The 23,381-nt window shown below is 44.1% G+C and overlaps 1 protein-coding gene across 3 annotated transcripts in view; it reads right to left on the bottom strand.

The window, feature by feature from the left end:
- The window catches only part of usp54a (ubiquitin specific peptidase 54a), a 92,282-nt gene that overhangs the window by 54,213 nt on the left and 14,688 nt on the right, over positions 1 to 23,381 (bottom strand). For all 3 annotated transcript variants that reach the window (XM_029669620.2, XM_029669624.2, XM_029669621.2), the window contains exon 2: positions 4,034 to 4,714. In XM_029669620.2, the coding sequence (XP_029525480.2) occupies positions 4,034 to 4,180 (147 nt within the window). In that variant the 5' untranslated portion in view covers positions 4,181 to 4,714. The remainder of the gene's footprint in view (positions 1 to 4,033; positions 4,715 to 23,381) is intronic.

Here is a 23,381-nt window from a genome sequence, read left to right as displayed (position 1 = left end):
CACTAATTTGTAGCTTTGGCGGTATTATCAGTCAGTTAAGCCCCTGTATTTCTATATGGCTGATTATATGGTAATCCAAAAATAGAGTGAAAACTAATGACAGGTTGTTTGGCTGGGTAATTATGGTGCATGGCAGCATCTGTCTGACAATTGTTTATGGGGACTAGAAGCTTGGCTTAAGTCACAGGCGACTGACTGCCTGGCAGGCACCATATTAAACTTTGGAAACGCCTTTCCCATTTCCCCCGAAGTACGGTGTGAGTGGGTCCTCCCAGTCAAGCTGGCAGTGCCTGGACAGCAGTCCTATAGAAGGCAATGGTAGAACCACTTTCTTAAGCCACTTGTTCAGGAGTCCTTCTGGAGTCCTTCTGGATGAGAGAGTGGACAAGAGTCTCCCACCCACTACGTCAAGTAAAGTGTCTATGAGTACACTAATAAGTGACTGGTTATCCAGGCATTTCATAAGACTCAAGTCTACTTCACCAATCATTTACTTAACATGAGTCCTTCAATGATGACTTGGTGACTTGTTGGCGTGGTGACTTGCAGTGGTTGAATTTTAAGACGACTAAAGAATGGACTGTTTTACAGTAGAACAAATGAATTGCTGTTATTGTTGTTTTATATTTATCAATGGATTGACATTGTATGGGACTACATGAGAATCTGTAATTACAGTATTGCATCAGCAGAGGGATTAGTCAGGAACAAAGGCTGATTATCACGAGATCTAGCATAAAGTGTCATATCACTGAGAGCTTAGAAGTTGGACTAATCTGAAAATGTGGGTATGAGAAGCCAGAGGTATGGGAAGCAGACTCCGAGTGAAGAACATCACCACACTGAAATATTTAAAGCTACACATGGAGCATGAAGTTCTGAGAACATTCTGGGTGTGTGTATCATGCTACATTAAATGTATCGTCCTCTCTCTGTCATGTCAAGTGAGGATACTAACACATATTTCAGAGAGTTGCGTTTCACTATATTTTCCTACGGGTGCCACACAGGACTTGTCTATTACTGTCTGTAATCACTGCTCCTCCCCTGTATTCTCACAGATGTCTAACTCTTTTTCCATAACGTTATAGAGCAAATTAAGAAGGAATGTCGGCGTAACTTGAAGCGACGTAAGAAGCTAAATTCTGTTTTCAAAATAATAATTATTGTGAGCTAATGTGACATAATAAAGAAATGTGCACATGTCGCAACAGCAATGATAATTCACCTTATTTAACTCTTATTAAAATATTGTTCCATTAAAGGATGTTGATTTAACTCGTTTGACTGCTAGGATTGTACATGAATCCCTTTGCGCATGTGCATAATCATAGAAAAATCCGACAGGAGAGTTTTAATGATGAAAGTTGGACAGAGGATCTCAAGATCTCTGCGCAAGAGACACTTTGACAAACTTATTTTCTGGCAATTGTGCCTTATTCTGTGCTAGAGTTAGGTAGTATTCAGATTTTCATACCGTCATACCGTTTCTGTACCATACCAAGGTATAGGGATTTACCGGAAGTGCACACAAACTATACATTTTTTTTAAATGCACTAAACAATTTAGGCAGCAGGGACTGTTGATGTGATGTTGCATTCGTGAATGCAATTGCCGAACTTGAACAGTTTAATTATTGTTTACACCAATTACTGAAGGGTCGCTTTGTTATTTCATTTTGAAGCTAAAATGCTTGACTGCATTTGAAATAATGAATGACTCGTATGCTTTGTGATGACATGAACAAATGAATGATTGATTGATACATTAGGCTACATAAGTATTGAAATATAGGCCGAAGTAAGTTACTGTATTAAGACTAAACAGAATGCGCTCTTAGGCCTGCAGCTCGATGGTGGTTATACCAGGCAGCTATACAAAGCCTAGTAATGATAATGACATTACTTATTTGTATAATGATTATCATAATAATAGTAGTAGTAATAATAACAATAAGAGGGAGATCAAGAAAAATGAGGGTTATTATTTGTATTATTAATATTATTTGTGGGAAAATTTGGAATAGTGTAAACAACACTAAAGAAGTTCTAAGTAAAAACCAGAGGGGCTGTTCCAACACAAACAAGTGCAAAGCCTTTAAATAGCCACATTTGTGATGTTGTTTATCTGACATGTTTACCTGTTTATCTGACAACACTCAAACAGGCAACATAAGCAGGATCTGTCTTGTTTCTGTAAATAAACAGTACCGGTCAAAAGTTTAGAACACCTACTCATTCAAAGGTTTTTCTTTATTTTTTTTTACTATTTTGTGTTATATCATAGTTTTGATGTCTTTACAATTATTCTACAATGTAGAAAATAGTAAAAATAAAGAAAAACCCTTGAATGAGTAGGTGTGTCCAAACTTTTGATTGCTACTGTATATGGATGATAAATAAAGCCAGGCATATTTAACAGTTAGGCTATTGATTATAGACCTAATTAAGTTGGTTTCCTCTCTCCTCACTTTTCTTAGACAACTAAGACAAGGGCTGTTTTCTTGTCTCCTAACTCCGCTGCTGCTACCGCCACATTGTTCTCAACACCAATATTCTGGTTAACTTTGCTATTATCCACATAGTGGTCTAGGAAAAGGTGCCAATTCAACAGCGCACTGATGTCTCAGAACCGCAGACAGCGACCACTATCGAATGCAGGAGAAAGCGCATTTGTTATAAAATCATTTCATTTGTATTAGTTTTTCACCGTTGTCCTTAATCATATACAATTTCAGTAGCACGTCTTAGAGTTATGGACTGTGCCATCCCCACGGTCCCCACAATGGATTAGTCCACTCAGACAAGGCAGGTATCTTGCACATCACCATATTATAGATGTTTTGCTTCTGGTCGACTAAAGAAATCTCTGTTGACCAACAGCCTATCTACCAAACAATTAACCAGTTCGCTAAATGGGGTCAGTCCTAGTGTTGATTCCGGAGGGGGTTAACATCAGTGGGATTGAAATTGACCCCAAATGCAGTGAATAAATGAAGTGTTATTTGAATCACAGTGTAATCAACACTGTGGTGTTGTTGTTACTTGACTGTTGAGTTCATTTCCGTTAACTCTATCAGAGTGAAAAAGACGTGGGAGGGGCCTCTGTCATTTTTTCCGGAATGCTTTGCTGCAGGTAGATATTTCGAATAGTTTGTATAAATATCTATGTTTCTACATGCACATTGACTGATTAATTGATTTTATACTATACCAAGATGAATAACTTACATTTTTCTAAACTAATCCAAACCTTAAGGGGTTTGGCTTATTGCACCCGTTACTGAGATGGTTCTTCCAGTTTAGATGGTTTAGGTAGTGTTGTTTATTATGTCTTTCACCATAGCAGTCATTCTGAATGCAGGTTGTGGGTGATAAAATATTGAAATTGTTGGATGCCCTCTGGCAGGATACCGTAAGGAATTAATAATCACTTCACAAACCAGTTTATTGCTGGTCTGATGTAGCCCATGAGAAAAAATTTGATATTCAGACCACAATGTTAAGGACAACTAGGCCTTATGGAATTTATAATGCACAAAGGGTTGACTTTAAAGTCAAACACATTCACTTGTTCAGTCACTCACTCAGTGAAAGTTTCAGGACTGAAAGTTATTGAATGCAATAACTATGTCTGTCACTAACAAATACATTCATGGGTGGGTATCTCTCACATTCAATTGAAAGGCATGCTGGGATATATGCAAATAAGGCTTTATACAACCTGCAACACTAAAACAACCCCCCCCAAAAAAAAATAATATATATATATATATACTGTAACACTACATGAGTTCAGCAACAGCTCTAATAAAGTGTTAATTTAAGTCTGGATTTGCAACACCCGTGGTGTTAAGGACCACCACTCTAGGAGTGTTAGTTTGTGAACACTATGAAAAGTTTTATTTTTAACATTATTTTGATGGGTCACATATAATTTTACTGTGGGTGTTAATATTCTGGATGTTAAAATTCGGACCTAAAATTTGCTGTGTGTGCGTGCAAGCAGTAGTGTGTTTGTTTGTATCCCTACCTGCAGTGCGCTGTTGAGGAAGCAGCTGTTTTGGCCCGGCTCGTTGCTGAGTCCTTTACTGGGAGCGATGGATGTCATGGTGCGTGGGGTAAAGATCCCCTGCAGTCCGCCACTTCCGGACGCAAAGTAGTTCCTCTTCCAAGACATGTTCCTGGCTGTGAGTCACCTATTTCCCGGGATCAACACTTAACAGTCCGCCCCCATGACAAAACACACAGGGCCATCTTTGCAGTGGCAGAAAAAAACGGAGAGTGAAAATCAGTGGGTGTCCAAAAAGGGCTAGAAAGACAAAACAATCAATACAACTGTTAGTTTTTCCAATGGTTTGATTTGACTGATGGAGTCCAGAGACTCTAATGTTCCTAGTGCAATATCGGACAGGGTGTGTCCTGTCTAATCCAGTCTTCAGAGAGATAGAGCGAGAGGAATCTTCTCATCCTCTAGCTTTCTCACTCCCTCTTAGTTTCCCTCCTGGACTCTCCCTCTTTCTTGGACTCGTTTGTGGAATCTCACAGACGTCTGACACTAGGGGACTCGTTGATGGTAGTTGTTGTTGCTGCTGCAGGTGTGTCGACCTTCACTGGTGTCTCCTGCACAGCAGAGTCTTAGCTCCTCAACAACAGAAGCTCTTCACAGAACAGGCCAAAGGGGAGAGAGGTGAAAGTTCACACTTCAGCAGATCTGCAGGGGGACAAGAACATAGAAGTTTATGAGCGGGCTCCTCCCCATACCACCTCCCCTCACTGGTTTTATCACACTCCCACACTAAAGTCACAATAGAGGGAGATATATTTACGATCAAGATCCTCTCTCCAACTCAAAGTGCAATGTCTCCTCCAGTGCTCTACCTGCCCTACCTCTGTCTTTACTCGATTTCCACACGAAGTATGCAAATGTCTCCACTATCACCATGGTGGAAGGGGAATAGATTTGCTGACAGTCATCCCATTTGCGGAGCGTTAAGACGGGTGAAAAGGATACAGCTCAGTCGAAGCCCACTCTCCACTGGGTCACAAGTGCCTGGGACTGCATTCCCTCCTTCCTTCTAGCACACACTGTGCAGATAATGCCTTGCGGAGACGTGGTAGTGTGACGTCACTCTGCCACGAGCGGTGCAGGTCTGAGGCACTCTAATCAGAAATCCACAGACAGGCTAAATAAAGCTGTGCAAAGTCTGCACGGTGGGCGGACACAGGTCTGTGAAGGTGATTATGAGGATGACAAGGACAACGTAGAGAGAGTGGTAATTCCACAGTGGATTTATAAAACCCTTGTTGTCACTATCATACAGGTGAATATTATAAATCTCATTGCCCTTAGTAATATGGAAGGAATCTTTTTCTTTTTTCTTTTTCTCCCCAATTTCGTGGTATCCAATTGGTAATAGTTACAGTCTTGTCTCATCGCTGCAAATCCCGTACAGACTCGGGAGAGGCGAAGGTCGAGAGACATGTGTCCTCCGAAACACAACCCAACCTAGCCGCACTGCTTCTTGACACAATGCACATCCAACCCGGAAGCCAGCCGCACCAATGTGTCGGAGGAAACACAGTACACCTGGCGACCTTGTCAACGTGCACTGTGCCCGGCCCGCCACAGGAGTCGCTAGAGCGCGATAAGACAAGGATATCCCTGCCGGCTAAACCCTCCCTAACCTGGACGACGCTGGACAACCCAAAATCTCTGGTGGCACAGCTAGCACTGCGCCACCCGGGAGGCCCATGGAAAGAAACGTAAGGTGGCTTTACATTAGGGGATCTTATGCAGCCATTCAATAAAAAACACTTCAGCAGACTGTATGAAAATGCCCATAATCTGAACATGCACATAAAATGTTATGATAAAGGGGATTCATATATACATTTGAAGTCGGAAGGTTACATACACCTTAGCCAAATACATTTAAACACAGTTTTTCACAATTCCTGACCATTAATCCAAGTAAAAATTCCATGTTTTAGGTCAGTTAGGATCCTCACATTATTTTAAGAATATGAAATGTTAGAATAAAAGTAGAGAGAATGTTTTATTTCAGATTTTATTTCTTTCATCACATTCCCAGTGGGTCAGAAGTTTACATACACTCAATTAGCATTTGGTAGCATTGCCTTTAAACTGTTTAACTTAGGTCAAACGTTTTGGGTAGCCTTCCACAAGCTTCCCACAATAAGTTGGGTGAATTTTGGCCCATTCCTCCTGACAGAGCTGGTGTAAGGTTTGTAGGCCTCCTTGCTCGCACATGCTTTTTCAGTTCTGCCCACACATTTTCTATAGGATTGAGGTCCGGGCTTTGTGATGGCAACTCCAATACCTTGACTTCCTGACTGATGTCTTCAGATGTTGCTTCAATATATCCACATAATTTCTCTTCCTCATGTGAAGAGCACCAGACCCTCCTGCAGCAAAGCACACCCACAACATGATGCTGCCACCCACGTGCTTCACGGTTGGGATGGTGTTCTTCGGCTTGCAAGCCTCCCCCTTTTTCCTCCAAACATAACGATGGTCATTATGGCCAAACAGTTCTATTTTTGTTTCATCAGACCAGAGGATATTGCTCCAAAAAGTATGATCTTTGTCCTCATGTGCAGTTGCAAACCGTAGTTTGGCTTTTTTATGGTGGTTTTGGAGCAGTGGCTTCTATCTTGCTGAGCGGCATTTCAGGTGGTGTCGATATAGGACTCGTTTTACTGTGGATACAGATACTTTTGTACCTGTTTCCTCTAGCATCTTCACAGGGTCCTTTGCTGTTGTTCTGGGATTGATTTGCACTTTTCGCACCAAAGTACGTTCATCTCTAGGAGACCGAACGCGTCTCCTTCCGGAGTGGTATGCGTGGTCCCATGATGTTTATACTTGTGTACTATTGTTTGTACAGCTGAACGTGGTACCTTCAGACATTTGGAAATTGCTCCCAAGGATGAACCAGACTTGTGGAGGTCTACAATTCTTTTTCTGAGGCCTGGCTGATTTCCTTAGATTTTCCCATGATGTCAAGATAAGAATTGGCGTTAACATGGGCCAGCATCCCTGTGGAATGCCTTCGACACATTGTAGAGTCCATGCCCCGACGATTGAGGCTGTTCTGAGAGCAAAGAGGGCGGGTGCAACTCAATATTAGGAAGGTGTCCTTAATGTTCCTGGACTTGAACCCGATCGAACATCTCTAGAGAGACCTGAAAATAGCAGTGCAGCGATGCTCCCCATCTGACCTGACAGAGCTTGAGAGGATCTGCAGAGAAGAATGAGAGAAACTCCCCAAATACAGGTGTGCCAAGCTTGTAGTGCCATACCCAAGAAGACTCAAGGCTATAATCGCTTCCAAATGTCCTTAAACAAAGTACTGAGTAAATGGTCTGAAAACCTATGTAAATTTAATATTTCAGTTTTGTATTTATAAAAATGTGGAGAAAAAAAAGTTTTAAAAAATGGTTTTGCTTTGTCATTATGAGGTATTGTGTGTAGATTGATGAAGGAAAAAAAGATTTGATCAATTTTAGAATAAGCCTGTTACGGAACAAAATGTCAAAAAAGTTGAGGGGTCTGAATACACTGTATATGCTTATGGTAACATTTATGATACTATGAAACATTTATTAGGTTTGGTCGCTAAAGATCGGAGCTCTTGGCGGTTTTTAAGTAGGCTCTTTCTCAGTCCTTCCATATCCATCATCATCACAATGTGCTTTAAATGGTCCGACTTCAGGGCAGAGTCGCAGGGAAGGGACGAGGGGTGAGATGAAAGGGAGAGGGATTAAGACGGTGGGAGAGAACAATGAAAGAGGTAATCAGGTGGCGGTACAGAGGAGGAGCGCGAGAGTCAGTACATCCCTATCGTGTGTTGCTGTGACGAACCGAGCCTTCTATCCTCTTCCTTTTCCGGTCCTCCACTCCTCTCTTCTTCTCTCCTCCGGGTGTGTTTACCCAGTGTTGAATCACAAGCTGACCTGTACTTGTGATGTCACCCGGTCACATGCCTGTCTGTTTGTGTTTGCTCTTCACAACCCGGACCTGAGGCACCGACTGGCAGGATCAACCAACCTCTGGTGTACAGTGTACACAGTCTGACTATGAAGGACACAAAGTTTTGAGTTTTGTGTTTGCAGACACCAAACGGGAAACATCAATACTCCAGAATGAGTCATTCAGTAATGAGTCATTCATAAACCATCACTGTACAAATGTGGGAAGAAATGTCCTCCTTCCACACACTTTATAAAAAACGGTGTAAAAAAACAAAATGTGAGCAATTAATCACCGTCGCTTATTCAAGAGGATAGACTCTTGGTGAACCTGAGGCGACACTGAGCAAGACTAAGGCATGTTTCTGTGTCTCTGCTCTGCACTTATGCATGTCTGCGTAATTACTTGTTTACTTCAAGGAGGAGGATCAACAGCCCACACACCCCTCCTGTCCTCTCTATCCCACAAGCCCAGTGAATGGTGCTGACAGAGTCCAAAATAGTTCCTCTGCCAGACAAAAACAACACTTTCAGCGCTTGTGGTGGGAGTAAGACAATCCCTGAGCTGAGGGTCAAACAGACACACACTCCCACCCTGGGACTGGCTGGCTGGGCTGGGGAATTATATGGGCGTTTCCTATAGGTGGAAGGTTGTGAAGCAGCCTAATCACCGGCGCAGGGAGGAGAGGGTTCAAAGGGGGGGGCTTAGCCGTTTCCTGTAATGACGTGGCTTGTTAACACCAATGCTGGGTGAAGGCGGTGGGTAGCACAGCTGGGGGTGCTTGGGCATCTCCTATAGGTGGAGTGTTGTGTTTTCATCCCGACTAGGTGTTCCCTACCAAGGGCGAGGTTAAGGGGGGGTGTAGCATGGGCGTCTCCTATACAGCTAACTACTGTTTTGTTGTGGTCTGCGGGGATGGGGGAGGGGAGGGAGTTCAGTTAAGAGGCAGGTCATGTGGGCAGATTAGCCTGATCAGACCCTGCCTAGGATTAGTCTGTCCCGTTGGTCAGGGATCTGTCTGGGCCTGGGAGGGAGGCAGACCTGACTCACCTAGCCGCTACGCTACGACATTAAGCTCATATTAGCTCCACCACAGACACAGATGTCTCCTGGGCTGTAGGAGGCTCCCTCAGCACGGCCCGTAGCCACTGTGCATTTGCAGTGGTAACCAACACCACATGGCCAGGGACAGCCACAGGGAGTTAGAAAACATGCTGCTAGTCCCAGATATTCACGGAGAGATGGGATTCCCTCCCTGCTGCCTTCACATGAGCTCATTACAGACAGCTCAGAGGACATGTACTGCAAAAGCCATCATTGTCAAAGAAGTGACCACAAGTGCTGGATGATTTCTAAGCGGTAGGTAATTGGGACACTACGTTGGGAAACTACACTGCAAGCATATCCCTGGCAATCCAGAGGCGTTCTTTTCGGTATGCAACAACTGAAGCAGAAAAACGGGGGCAGCATCTTCAGTGCGAGACACTTATTTCAGATGAGAACATTTCGGCGGCGTGATTGAAATGCTTGACGATCACAGTGGCTCTGGTTTCAACCGAAGCTTGCGCTATGCAAGCGCTTTGGCCGGTTTGTGCCACAAAGCCAGAAAACCAAAGTGGGCTAAGTCTCCTAGGCAACAAAAGTATAGACCTAGATGACAGCTGATGATGTGCTCCAACAGGTGTTTGAATTCCTCCATCTCTTTTCATTCACTTAGAAGTCCTAGGACATATGAAATCGGTCTCAGAAGGGATGTTCTCTAAAAGACGCATCATCGCTGAATGAAGTCATCGATGAAAGGGGAGTCAGGATAACGACACCCTAAATACACCTCTTCACATAGCAGCACAGCCTTCAGTCAGCATTCAGGGACACGAGAGAGAATCTGTTTGACTTAGGGAAGATGGCGCCCATTGCCAGGCTACTGGCTGCCACATCTGATTAGAGGGCTGGGTGCTGATGGACTGGCCTCTCTGACCAGGAGACATGTTGACATGCCCACATCGATCAGTACGTGTCCCATCACGTCCAGGCCAGTGATTTCCTCACCAGGCAGCTACGCAGACCACTGAAACAGGCCTGGGTGCCATCACACACATATGGTAACGTGCTGGCTTCTCTCTCGCCATATGATTGTCAGGTAAGATTAGCCTACGTGCTTTTGAGTAGGACCTACATAAGAAAGGTTAGCAGAATCAAAATGGGAAAAAACTAAATCAATACCCATCTATCTGCATTCAAATGAATCATGGTCCTTCATAAGAAAGATCCATACTAATGCAAACCACCCAGAATGATGCTGGATCCTTGTGGCAGTGTGACACTGCCTGGGCAGACACAGTGTGACTGAAACCCACCAATTTTGACTAATTCAATTGAACTCAGTGAGGCGAAAAGGCTGAGCTGAGCACCAGCGAGACAGACTATCCCCTGACGACATTAATGGGCCATTATACAGTTCACCCATCCTGTCTGCCATACATCGCACCGATAAAGTGAGAAAAGGCTTCTTAAAACAAAATGTCCCCATCAAATGAAATAAAGCTGTGTGTCCCAGAGAAATACCATTCGGGTGCTTGAGAAGTATAAACAATAGTAAAACGCTGTTTAAAGATTAAATAGCGTTATACTGCCTCGAACAGGATTAAGCAAATGAAGCCTGACAAGACTCTTTGGTGCAATTCGAGCTTAACGGGCATTAAGACAGACACACACAACACAGCATAGTAATCTCCCCCCTTCCCCACCCCCCTCACATTCCATATCATCTCATAATAAATCATCAATAGAGGCAGGAGACAGTCTACAACACCCTTACTGGAAGTCCCTCCCTGGGGGGGTCTGGAAGTGGTTATGCAACATGATTACAGTCTGTAGCTGAGTGTAGCCCCTCCTCTGCCTGCACCCCTAGAAATCAGCACTAATGCCTCCCGTTGACACCCCTCCAGCACCACACCAGCACATTGCCAGCCTGGAAGGGGCGCCGTGCCAGGGCCTCCACCGGGACTACGCCAACAGGGGGATGCAGACAACAGACATTCCTCTGGGGCTCGCTCCCGAAGACATCCCTCTGGGGCTCGCTCCCGAAGACATCCCTCTGGGGCTCGCTCCCGAAGACATCCCTCTGGGGCTCGCTCCCGAAGACATCCCTCTGGGGCTCGCTCCCGAAGACATTCCTCTGGGGCTCGCTCCCGAAGACATTCCTCTGGGGCTCGCTCCCGAAGACATTTCTTTGGGGCTCGCTCCCGAAGACATCCCTCTGGGGCTCGCTCCCGAAGACATCCCTCTGGGGCTCGCTCCCGAAGACATCCCTCTGGGGCTCGCTCCCGAAGACATTCCTCTGGGGCTCGCTCCCGAAGACATCCATCTGGGGCTCGCTCCCGAAGACATCCCTCTGGGGCTCGCTCCCGAAGACATTCCTCTGGGGCTCGCTCCCGAAGACATCCCTCTGGGGCTCAGATGCAGGCCCACTGCTGCGCTGCCATTGACGAAATCAACTGAATTAAGGACTGTACTGGCACATCTGTAGCCTGATCACCAAGAAGGGTCAGTGCCTTCAGGAAAGTCTTCCAATCTGGAAATGGCATGCCGTGATGTTGTTTCACTTTCATTAGAGACAGGTGAGGAATTCAGTTTGGCCACACTGGTATTGACATTCCATCATTAATGAAAACAGTAAGGAGTTTCACCTTGGAACAAACTCACACCCCAGTCTGACAGTAACATCTTCAGCTACTGGTGATTTTATCACAATCTACTTCTGCCAAGAGGACCTTCTAGGAGATTACAGTGACACATGAAAACAGGACGCCTGCTGGTGAGAATCACACCACCATTAAACCAAGAGCCAAGGCTCTGGGAGATTCTGGCTTTGACTGCTGAGAATATTAGTCAAAAAGGCAATCAATTGAAAGAACAGTTCGAGGGGACTTGATGAGGGATACCAATGAAATATTGGTCAAACAATGAGGAAAGAGGTCACTGCTGACTTGACTGTATTCCAGCAGCCTAACCTGAATAACGTTTGCCACTATTAAAACCCTGGCCTCTGACCTGCCAAATGATAAAACATCTGTCCCCGGCTCGCATTGCTGGTAAATCTGGGCTGTTTGGGCATTTAATCTGGCCTCCTAATTGTCTTAATGCGGCATTACTGTGTTTATGTAATCAGCTCCAGACCTACTTAAAATTACCTGGCCTGGAAGATCGTTCTAACATGGGAGGGGGGAGAGAGAGACAGGCTAAATTCATCTTGAAATAACCTTGCCATAATTCTTGTATCTGGTTTACTGTTACTGAGAATGTGGCACTAAAGCAGAATAAACCAACTAATCTCAGCCAAAAATGCTCTGCCTCACAGTGAGAGAGAGAGAGCACTTGGGTCTTCATGAGTATTACATAAGGTAGCATAACATAGGCCTACATCTGTTTGCAGACAGACAACATCCAGCGACAATTAATGACTCTTGAAATCTTAAGGCTGACTCCTGATTCTCTCAGTCATTCACACGCACTTGTGATTTAGGTTCGAGATGACTTGCTATGGCTCAGGTGGAGAAGGGGGAGAGACGTTGAAGAGATTAGAAGCATGCTGTGCGGTGTGGGGTGATGCCAGGACAAACAATGTAAGTGTGCAGTGTGCACATACAAACACACACCCATCCTGGCTGCATGTCTGCACGTTAGCAGAGCTCTGGCAGACGGCAGGGGGTAGTGGTATCCTGCGAACGTGGGAAAAGGAGGGATTCAGTATAGGGGACTACCGTGGGACCCGGCATCATTGCGGCGTGGTCTGCATTTTTCATGCTGCGTGCGGGAGCGGGCGATCAAACAGACAATATTTTTTGGTATCGCAGATTAGGCTACTTGGAAACAGTCCTCTGTCTGTTTTGTAGGGTATGCATTAGCCAATTAAAAGCACCTCTTTGGCCCACTATTTACACCCTCGCGCTCTCTCATCATTCGCTGCTTCAAGTTCAATAGCACCTCTTCTCTCCTAGTTTGGGTGTGCGAGATCAAGTGCAGCTTTAGGCTATATGGGTGGTCTAAATGAAATGCATGGGTGGAGAAGCATGGTGCAGTTTGCCTATCTTAGCAAGGAAATTTGCTTTAAAATATGTTTAGGCTACAGTTTACTACAGTTTCAGGAAATAACTATTGATAATGAAAAGTTGAGGTGCAACCAAAAAATGTAATCATAATTCAAAACGAAAAGGTGCAACGTTGCGCTTTTTCCTTTTCAATAAATATTGATAACCGATTTTTTTTTGTCTTTGCATGGAAATCGTCCCGCTCCTAAAAAGGTAGCCTGTAGGCTATGCAAAACGTAAGAGAAAGTGCAAGTGTCCGCTCTCATCGTTCCTGCTGCTTTAAGCTCTGTAGCCATACCTCTCTTCTCCCAGTTGGGCGTGTGAGATCAGGTTTGCTTGTGGTCTCTATTAAACAAAGCAGGTTATATTCATGGGCGGAGAACCATGGGGGATATCTTTCCAAGGAAATGAACTTCCTAAATATAATAAAGCTATAGTTTAGGCCTACTACATTTTCTGGAAATAAATACTGATCACCCATATTTGTCTCTGCCTGCTAATCGTCCCGCTCCTATTAAAGTATGCTATATATGCTATATTATGCAAAACGTAGCTGAAGAGAAAGTGCAAGTACGATAACCCCCGTGCTTCTACGTTCCAACGCTGGCTCTCTTTCAAACTACGTCTAGCCTATTGGCTGATATATCCCAATAATACCAATAGCCTAATATAGCCTAATGGGCCAAGTGAGAATCTCTGGTAATTTAACCTATTTCATGGGTTATTTTTGATATTGCCTACAGTAGGGCAAAATTGCTGGGACCATGGCTGCCAAGCGATATGCCTGACCTATGCCTAAAATAACATTTGCAGGACTGCGGTCGGGTTCGGGACTAGTTCTTGTGGGAGCGGGAGGTAGTTGGACTAAACTAACGTAGCGGGTGTTGAAAGGCGCATGAGCGGAGTCCCGATATTCATTTTTCAGGGGAAACGGAAGTTAGGACGAATATACCGTATCCCTGAAAACCGGAAACATCCACCTTCTACCAAACCTGCGGAGAGTGAAGTCGGACAAAAAGCCCGCAGGAGTGAGCAGGTACGGTATGAAAAGCTGCGGGAGCAGGAGGATGAAATCAGTCCCACGCAGACCTCCTATTCAATAGCATTTCCACTCCCAAAGAAAACAGGGCAGATGAAGACGGTTGTTTTTTTGTGACGAGGGAGAGGGTGTGGGTATGTGGGGTGGACGGTCAAACACACTAGACATGGTGACACATTGGGCAGTACCAACACCCCTCTCCCTCTCTCCCTTCCAACATCCATCAATATTTCTGAGAAAAAGAAAAGTGCGAGAGGAGAGCAGTGGGAAGTAGTAAGATAACACTCAATAGTTTCAAGTGACTGACAGTGAGAGAGAAGAAAAATCGAAAGAGACTGAAAAGGAGTTTGAGAGGAGGAAACTAGGAGACATTGCTATGTAGCTAGAAGAGAGGAGATGAGAGAGAGAGAGAGAGAGATGGAAAGCAGGGCAGGGATGAGCGGAGGGTATGGCAGCAATCACTCTGGCCAGATCAGTGGAGATGAACTGGGCTGCAGCCAGCCAGAGAGAGAGGTTGAGACTGGGCACAGAGCTCCATCTCCGGCTTTCAGCCTTTCTGTCTCACTCACTCACTCACTCTTTGTCTCTCTCACTCTATCACTCACCAGGGTTCTAAATATACAAAATGTATTGGTTGCAAAAAAACGAATAGGTAACAGTGTAAAGACACTAGCTTATTATAAAAGCTCAAATCATGATGCAAATTAAGGGGGAGCTGAATGAGACGTTAGAGCCTCTAAATGAGAAGCTCTAAATAATGAAATTTAACCATTGTAATATTTGTTTAAAAAGCAGTGGTAAATATGACAGTGAAAGCTGCCAATGAAACGAACACCCCCACCTCTCCGTCATGGTTTAAACCATCTATTTCTACAGTATGTGGTGGCGCTGTCCACTCAGTAGTGCTGAATTTCAGCTTTAGCTGAGCTCCTTTACACATTGATTTTCATTTGTACTTCCTCATTTTTGCTATTTGTTTGCCATGCGTCGTTGATTAAAAAAAGATCCTTTATTCCAATTCATTACATCTATCTATTGATGTATCATTGTTTGCTGTTGTCAGTCAACTCTTTAGATCACTCATTGCTTTGTTTTTCAGGTGCTCGTGGGTGCTGGTGTTCTCCCTGCCATCCGTGACCAGAAGTAGCAGATCATTTATTTACCTTTATTCTTTTCTAACAATGTTTGTTTTCTTTCCTGGATCAGCTGATGGTCGACAATATCACTAGACAACACGCCTACAGCTAGACACCAATGCCGCATCCAATCCATCCAACAAGTACACGTTAATGAAAGTAGGCCTATAGTTGACTCTTTTGGTTAGAAGCATTCCATTTTGCAACTGCATAGACCTACATTATTTTGGATACGTGTGCCCAGGAGAGCTCTTTCACAGTGAAAGTTAAGTAGGCATAGTTACACATACAGTTTATTTTAAGCGATAACCAAGAGCAGGGCTTAAGTTCAATGTTTTAATTAAATTCTTATTTGTTAATAATGACAAATAAATCCAAGGATAGAAAGTTAGTGTTTTATATCACAGAATCTGTGACGACTCCAAGCATTAATTCAGGAACTAGGGTGTAAAACATGTTTTGATTCAACTCGTGTATTACATTGAATGTAGGCTTCCTATTCTTGATGTGGATTGGGGCATGTTCCCTCCTCTGCTTCCTGAAGTCAACAATCAACTCCTTTGTTTTGCTGAAGTTGAGGGAGAGGTTGTTGTCATGACACCACAATGCCAGTTCACTTACCTCCTCCCGATAGGCTGACTCATCGTTGTTGGTTATCATGCCATGGTCTCGTCAGCAAACTTGATGATGGAGTCGGTGCTGTGCAAAGCTCACTCTTTGTGAAAGCTCACTCAGACTCTCGCCAGTCTGTACAGCGTGACTCAAACCAGAGCTAGTCGGACTTATTCTTCTCGATATCTCCGGATTCCTACCGCAAGCTCTGAACATATTATTATTATTTATTTATTTTTACATTTATTATGATTTTTATTTGTAAAAAAAATTCCACCTGGAATTATAGCAGCTAATGACCCCTGAACGCACAGCCGCTAATCTGCGGCCTGCTAGCGATCTTAAGCAGATTGGACTACTGATTTAAGAGGCCCTTTGGACATATTTCTTCGGCCACTCTACATATTTTGCCAATTGGCCTGGTTTACCACACGGAGCCCTGCTGATCGTCCTCTGATGTAACTGCACGAGGGGACCACAACAGACTGTCCTCCGTCGCGTCATCCCTCTAAGGCCTCTCTGATAGCCTGCTAGCCCCGTGTCGCTAGCTGCATGAAGCTACGCACTGGACTTCTATGATCACCCGGCTACGTATGCCTTTCCCTAACGTCACCATGCCGTGTCGATTGCTGTTCTGGTTTGTAACTATTGTTTTATTTCACTGTAGAGCCTCTAGCACTGCTCAACACGCCTCGGCTAACAATTTAGTTCCACCCCCCACACACGCAGTGACATCACCTGGTTTAAATGCTATTTCTAGAGACAATATCTCTTTAATTATCACTATATGCACAGGTTTACCCCCACTGTATTCACATCCTACTATACCTTTGTCTGTACATTATGCCTTGAAAAAATTATACCGTGCCCAGAAATCTGCTCCTTTTACTCTCTGTTCTGAACGTACTAGGCGTCCAGTTCTGTTAGCCTTTAGCCGTACCCTTATCCTACTCCTCCTCTGTTCCTCCGGTGATGTAGAGGTGAATCCAGGCCCTGCAGTGTCTACCTCCACTCCCATCCCCCAGGCTCTCTCATTTGTTGACTTCTGCAACCGTAAAAGCCTTGGTTTCATGCATGTTAACACTAGAAGCCTCCTCCCTAAGTTTGTTTTATTCACTGCTTTAGCACACTCCACCAATCCAGATGTCCTAGCCGTGTCTGAATCCTGGCTTAGGAAGACCACCAGAAACCTTGACATTTCCATTCCTAACTATAACATTTTCCGACAAGATAGAACTGCCAAAGGGGGCGGTGTTGCAATTTACTGCAAAGATAACCTGCAGAGTTCTGTCTTACTATCCAGGTCTGTACCCAAACAATTTGAGCTTCTACTTCTAAAAATGTACCTTTCCAGAAACAAGCCTCTCACCGTTGCCGCTTGCTATAGACCACCCTCTGCCCCCAGCTGTGCCCTCGACACCACATGTGATTTGATTGCCCCCCCCATCTATCTTCTGAGCTCGTGCTGCTAGGTGACCTAAACTGAGACATGCTTAACACCCCGACCATCCTACAATCTAAGCTTGATGCCCTCAATCTCACACAACTTATCAATGAACCTACCAGATATAACCCCAAATCCGTAAACACGGGCACCCTCATAGATATCATCCTAACTAACTCACCCTCCAAATACACCTCTGCTGTTTTCAACCAAGATCTCAGCGATCACTGCCTCATTGCCTGCATCCGTAATGGGTCTGCGAGCAAACGACCACCCCTCATCACAGTCAAACGCTCCCTAAAACACTTCTGCGAGCATGCCTTTCTAATCGACCTGGCTGGGGTATCCTGGAACGACATTGACCTCATCCCAACTGTAGAGGATGCCTGGTTATTCTTTAAAAGTGCCTTCCTCATTATCTTAAATAAACATGCCCCATTCAAAAAATGTAGAACCAGGAATAGATATAGCCCTTGGTTCACTTCAGACCTGTCTGCCCTTGACCAGCACAAAAACATCCTGTGGCGTTCTGCATTAGCATCGAATAGCCCCCGTGATATGCAACTTTTCAGGGAAGTTAGGAACCAATATACACAGGCAGTTAGGAAAGCTAAGGCTAGCTTTTTTAAACAGAAATTTGCATCCTACAGTACAAACTCAAAAGGTTCTGGGACACTGTAAAGTCCATGGAGAATAAGAGCACCTCCTCCCAGCTACCCACTGCTCTGAGGCTAGGAAACACTGTTACAACCGACAAATCCACAATAATTGAGAATTTCAATAAGCATTTCTCTAAGGCTGGCCATGCTTTCCACCTGGCTACCCCTAACCTGGTCAACTTCCCGGCACCCTCCACAGCAACCCGCCCAAGCTCCCACCATTTCTCCTTCACCCATATCCAGATAGCTGATGTTCTGAAAGAGCTACAAAATCTGGACCCCTACAAATCAGCCGGGCTAGACAATCTGGACCCTCTCTTTCTTAAATTATCTGCCGAAATTGTTGCAACCCCTATTAATAGCCTGTTCAACCTCTCTTTTGTATCGTCTGAGATTCCCAAAGACTGGAAAGCTAATCGCAAATAAAAACTAAATGCATGCTATTCAACCGATCATTGCCCACCCATCCAGCATCACTACTCTGGACGGCTCTGACTTAGAATATGTGGATAACTACAAATACCTAGGTGTCTGGCTAGACTGTAAACTCTCCTTCCAGACTCACATTAAGCATCTCCAATCAAAAATGTAATCTAGAATCGGCTTCCTATTTTGCAACAAAGCTTCCTTCACTCATGCTGCCAAACATACCCTCGTAAAACTGACCATCCTACCGATCCTTGACTTCAGCGATGTCATCTATAAAATAGCCTCCAACACTCTACTCAGCAAACTGGATGTAGTCTATCACAGTGCCATCCGTTTTGTCAACAAAGCCCCATATACTACCCACCACTGCGACCTGTACGCTCTCGTTGGCTGGCCCTCGTCGCCAAACCCACTGGCTACAGGTTATCTACAAGTCTCTGCTAGGTAAAGCCCCGCCCTATCTCAGCTCGCTGGTCACCATAGCAGCACCCACTCGTAGCACACGCTCCAGCAGGTATATCTCACTGGTCACCCCCAAAGCTAATTCATCCTTTGGTCGCCTTTCCTTCCAGTTCTCTGCTGCCACTGACTGGAACGAACTGCAAAAATCACTGAAGCTGGAGATTCTCATCTCCCTCACTAGCTTTAAGAACCATCTGTCAGAGCAGCTCACAGATCACTACACCTTTTCATAGCCCATCTGTATACAGCCAATCTATCTACCTCATTCCCATACTGTATTTATTTATTTTGCTCCTTTTGCACCACAGCATCTCTACTTGCACATCCATCTTTTGCACATCTACCATTCCAGTGTTTAATTGCCATATTGTAATTACTTCGCCACCATGGCCTATTTATTGCCTTAACTCCCTTATTTGACCTTATTTGCACTCACTGTATATAGACTTTTTCTTTTTTTTCTACTGTATCATTGACTGTATGTTTTGTTCATTCCATGTGTAACTCTGTGTTGTTGTATGTGTCGAACAAGCTTTATCTTGGCCAGGTCGCAGTTGCAAATGAGAACTTGTTCTCAACTAGCTTAAAGGTGAATAAAGGTGAAATAAAAAATGTAAAAAGCCACGCAGTCGTGGGTGAACAGGGAGTACAGAGGACTGAGGACACATCCCTGGGGGGAACCTGTGTTAAGAGTCAGTGTGGAGGAGGTGTTGTTGCCAATCCTCACAGCCTGTGGTCGGCTCGTCAGGAAGTCCAGGATCCAGTTGCAGAGGGTGATGTCCAGGCCCAGGGCTCTGAGCCTTGTGAATAGCTATGGAAATGGCATCTTCCGTGGATCTGGTTGAGCGGTAGGCAAATTGGAGTGAGTCCAGTGTGCCTGGCATGCTGGCCTTGATGTTGGCCATGAACAGCCTCTTAAACCACTTCACGATAATTGAGGTGAGCGCAACGGGGCGATCGCCATTTGGGCATGTCACCTTGTCTTTCTGGGGCACAGAGACGATGGTGGTTTCCTTCAAGCAGGTGGGGACTACAGCCTGGGACAGGGACAGGGACAGGTTGAAGTTGTCCGAGAAGACGCCCGCCAGCTGGTCAGCACACACTCTGGGGACGTGGCCAGGGATGCCTTCTGGGTCGGCGGCTTGGCGAGTATTCACTCTTTTGAGAGTTTTCTTCACGTCAACCTCGGAGAGCGAAAGCACCTGGTCTTCCGGAGCAGCGAAGTCTGCCTGAATGGCTCAGTATTGTCTGCCTCGGAGCGAGCATAGAATGTGTTAAGCTCATCTGAGAGGAAGGCTTTGGATGGCACCACACAGTTGGATTTGCCTTTGTAGTCTGTGATAGTCTATAGTCCTTGCCACATGTGACGCAAATCTGAGTTGTCAAACATCAATTCAAGTTTGAGTCTGTATTGTCTTTTTGCGTCCCTGATGGATATGTGGATCGAAACAAAGGAGGTGCTTCCACAATATTGACAATGGATCAGCTCCTAGAAAGATGACATCACGTATGGCTGCAAATATTGAGGCAGCTTATTCTATGATAATTCACTAAATCGAGATTTGTTGTTGTTGTTACATATTGTGAAATATATGGAGGCAAAAATTACAGTAGCCTACAATTAGCAAAATAGAACTCGAACGAACATGAAATTGGTTTCAATATTATAAAATTATATAGGCCTATGTAGCCTATACTGTAGGCTATTTATCTTTTAGTGCAATCAGCTCGGTTTTCATGTTTATCCCTCGCTTGTTTGTAACAATTGCAAAGACATTGTGCAACTTTGTATTTGTAGTCAACTTCATTGTGAAGTCAACAGCGGTCACAGAGATCTCCTGTGTATAAAGAGACGCGGTAGGGGGAAAACGTATCTGTCGAGGCACTTAGAGTGGTCTGAGGCTGTTAGTAAATAACGAGCGTTTTGTGCAACCTTAGTAACAACGGTGTTGATGGTGTTGGGAAACAGCTCGGATATTTAACGATGCTTCAACGAAAGTTCTAATGATGAACAAGATGCTTTTGGGAAACAGGGCCCAGATCTTTTGACCTGGTTGTGCTTTTTTCTCAGGACCTCGGAATCAACTGTACAGCGGAGCCTTATCAGTACAACAATAATTATCTGGGAGATTTTTTTCCTAGTCGCTAGGCTCCCAAAATAAAACTCCTGGTCGCACAGCAAAATTGGTCACACTTTGTAGCACTATCACTTTTCTCTGTTTCTCTCTCTCTCTCGCAGGCATCCAGCACTCAATGTCCCTTTGTCTTGGCACCCAGGCCTGCTTATTCATCTTACCATCTGTATGATAAAGTGCCACCTGAACCCGGGCCAAGAAGCCATGTGAACTCAACTCTCAGCATAGCAGGGGGGTGGATGGATAGAAGCAAGATGGCGCCGACAGACATGCCTCCGCCCAGTACCCTGCCCTGAACTTTAATCACTGTTACTAGCCGGCTCCCACCCGGTACTCTACCCTGCAACTTAGAGACCGCTGCCCTACTTACATAGAGTCATTGAACACTGGTCAATTTAATAATGTTTGCATACTGTTTTACCCACTTTATATGTATATACTGTATTCTAGTCAAGGCTCATCCTATATAACTACTGCTGTACACACTTTTTCTATTCATATACTGTTCATGCTGTTTATACACACCTGGGCTGTCCCCGACTAAAACAAATCTTTGTTGAACTAGTCATCTGTTCTTTAGACCAATCGATTGGTCTACATTTTTAAACAAGTCTTTTTCCCTACACCATGTGTGTTATAATAAAATCAACTATATGTAGGCTACTGAGCATGTCTGATGCTTTAAGCACACTGTGACTAAATAATTAAGACACAAATGCCTCGAGGGAGCCAGAGATCAAGATAACCTAACCAGAAAAAAAAGAAAACTGCTCCCGACCCTCTTCCTCCCGCTGCTGCTGGCCTTCGCAGATTGACAACCTTTTCCATCTGGAGTGCCAATTTATCTTACAATTTCTACCATCTGAGTGCCAGTTATGATTTTTATATGCACATTTTCGTGGAACAGTTTCATTTAATCTATTAATAATGCCTTTGTATCTCAAAATCATTATCATGTGGTTAATCAAAATTCTAAAAGTAATTTCCATTGCCAACTATGTAAAAATAGCCTACATAAAGCCAACAAATAAAAACATTGCAGCCTGCAGGCAGAAAATATCCTGATAAAAATAAATATCCTATAAATCACATTGGCTACGCATGGCCTGTCTGCAATGAACTTGAAACATTGTATCACTATTAACTTGGGTCAGGCCTGAAGCTCCTGCTAGCAAACTTGCAACATAATATATTGAACACATTAACATAAATGACCTTAACCAAACAAACATTGTAGATTAGAAATTATGGGAATTAACAGTAAATGTACTACTGGTGATACTGGTGTGCCATCCCCCGCGGCCTCCGCAATGGATTTAGTCCCCTCTGACAGGTGTGAATCAGACAGGTGTCTCATGTGTCATAATATATATATATATATATATATATACTTTAGACTGCTCAACTAAAAAAAGCTTGTGTGGCCTACCACTTTGTGGCTGTGCCATTGTTGCTCCTAGATGTTTCCACTTCATAAATTACAGTTGACAGGGGCAGCTGTAGCAGGGCAGAAATTTGAAAAACTGACTTGTTGGAAAGGTGGCATCCTATGACGGTGCCACTTTAAAAGTCACTGAGCTCTTCAGTACATGCCATCCTACTCCTAATGTTTTTTTTAATGGAAATTGCATGGCTGTATGATTAATTTTAATTTTATACACCTGTTAGCAACGGGTGTGGCTGAAATAGTCGAATCCATTCATTTGAAGGGGTGTCCACAGACTTTTGGCCATGTAGTGTATATATTCCAGACTCGTTCTGATATTTCTTACATTTTTTTGTATTACTGAACTGTTGGAACTAGAAACACAAATATTTCACTTCACCTTCGTTAACACCTGCAAATATGTGTACGCGACCAATAAAGTTGTATTTGATTTCGATGGGATAACACAACTTGGGATCAATTCAATAAAACAAGAGTGGTAAGGTCAACAGAAACACAACAGCCCAAACACAGGAGCTGAGGCAGTAACGTTACTAAAACACACTTCCAAGGCAGCCCTACATCACGTGTTCCATTGGGAGCCACACTTCAAAAGGAGCTTAATGATGATGAATGTGTAAATACAATGTCTTTTTTCAATAATTGTTTATTTGCTCATAGGCCTAAGTGATAGATTCCCACTCGTAATTATTTTTGCATTTGCTTTTCTAACCCCGAGCCATTTCTGAACCCGCATAGGGCAAATACAACATGCAGTGGAGGATAACATAAACTAAGTCAAAAATGGGCATCTTCTGTGTTTACAGCTATAGCCCCTGCCTTTTTAGCTTGGATTAAATACTGCTCTGCTTCCTGCCTAAACATAAATAACATCAGACCTACAGCACAGACAATTGTCATTGCTAGGGGATCCCAATAAGCAAAAACACATT

This window comes from Oncorhynchus nerka, linkage group LG10 (genome assembly GCF_034236695.1).
Source record: "Oncorhynchus nerka isolate Pitt River linkage group LG10, Oner_Uvic_2.0, whole genome shotgun sequence".
NCBI classification, from domain to species: domain Eukaryota; kingdom Metazoa; phylum Chordata; class Actinopteri; order Salmoniformes; family Salmonidae; genus Oncorhynchus; species Oncorhynchus nerka.
The sequence above is the reverse complement of the archived record's forward strand: the minus strand, read 5'-3'. Positions and strand labels throughout refer to the sequence as shown.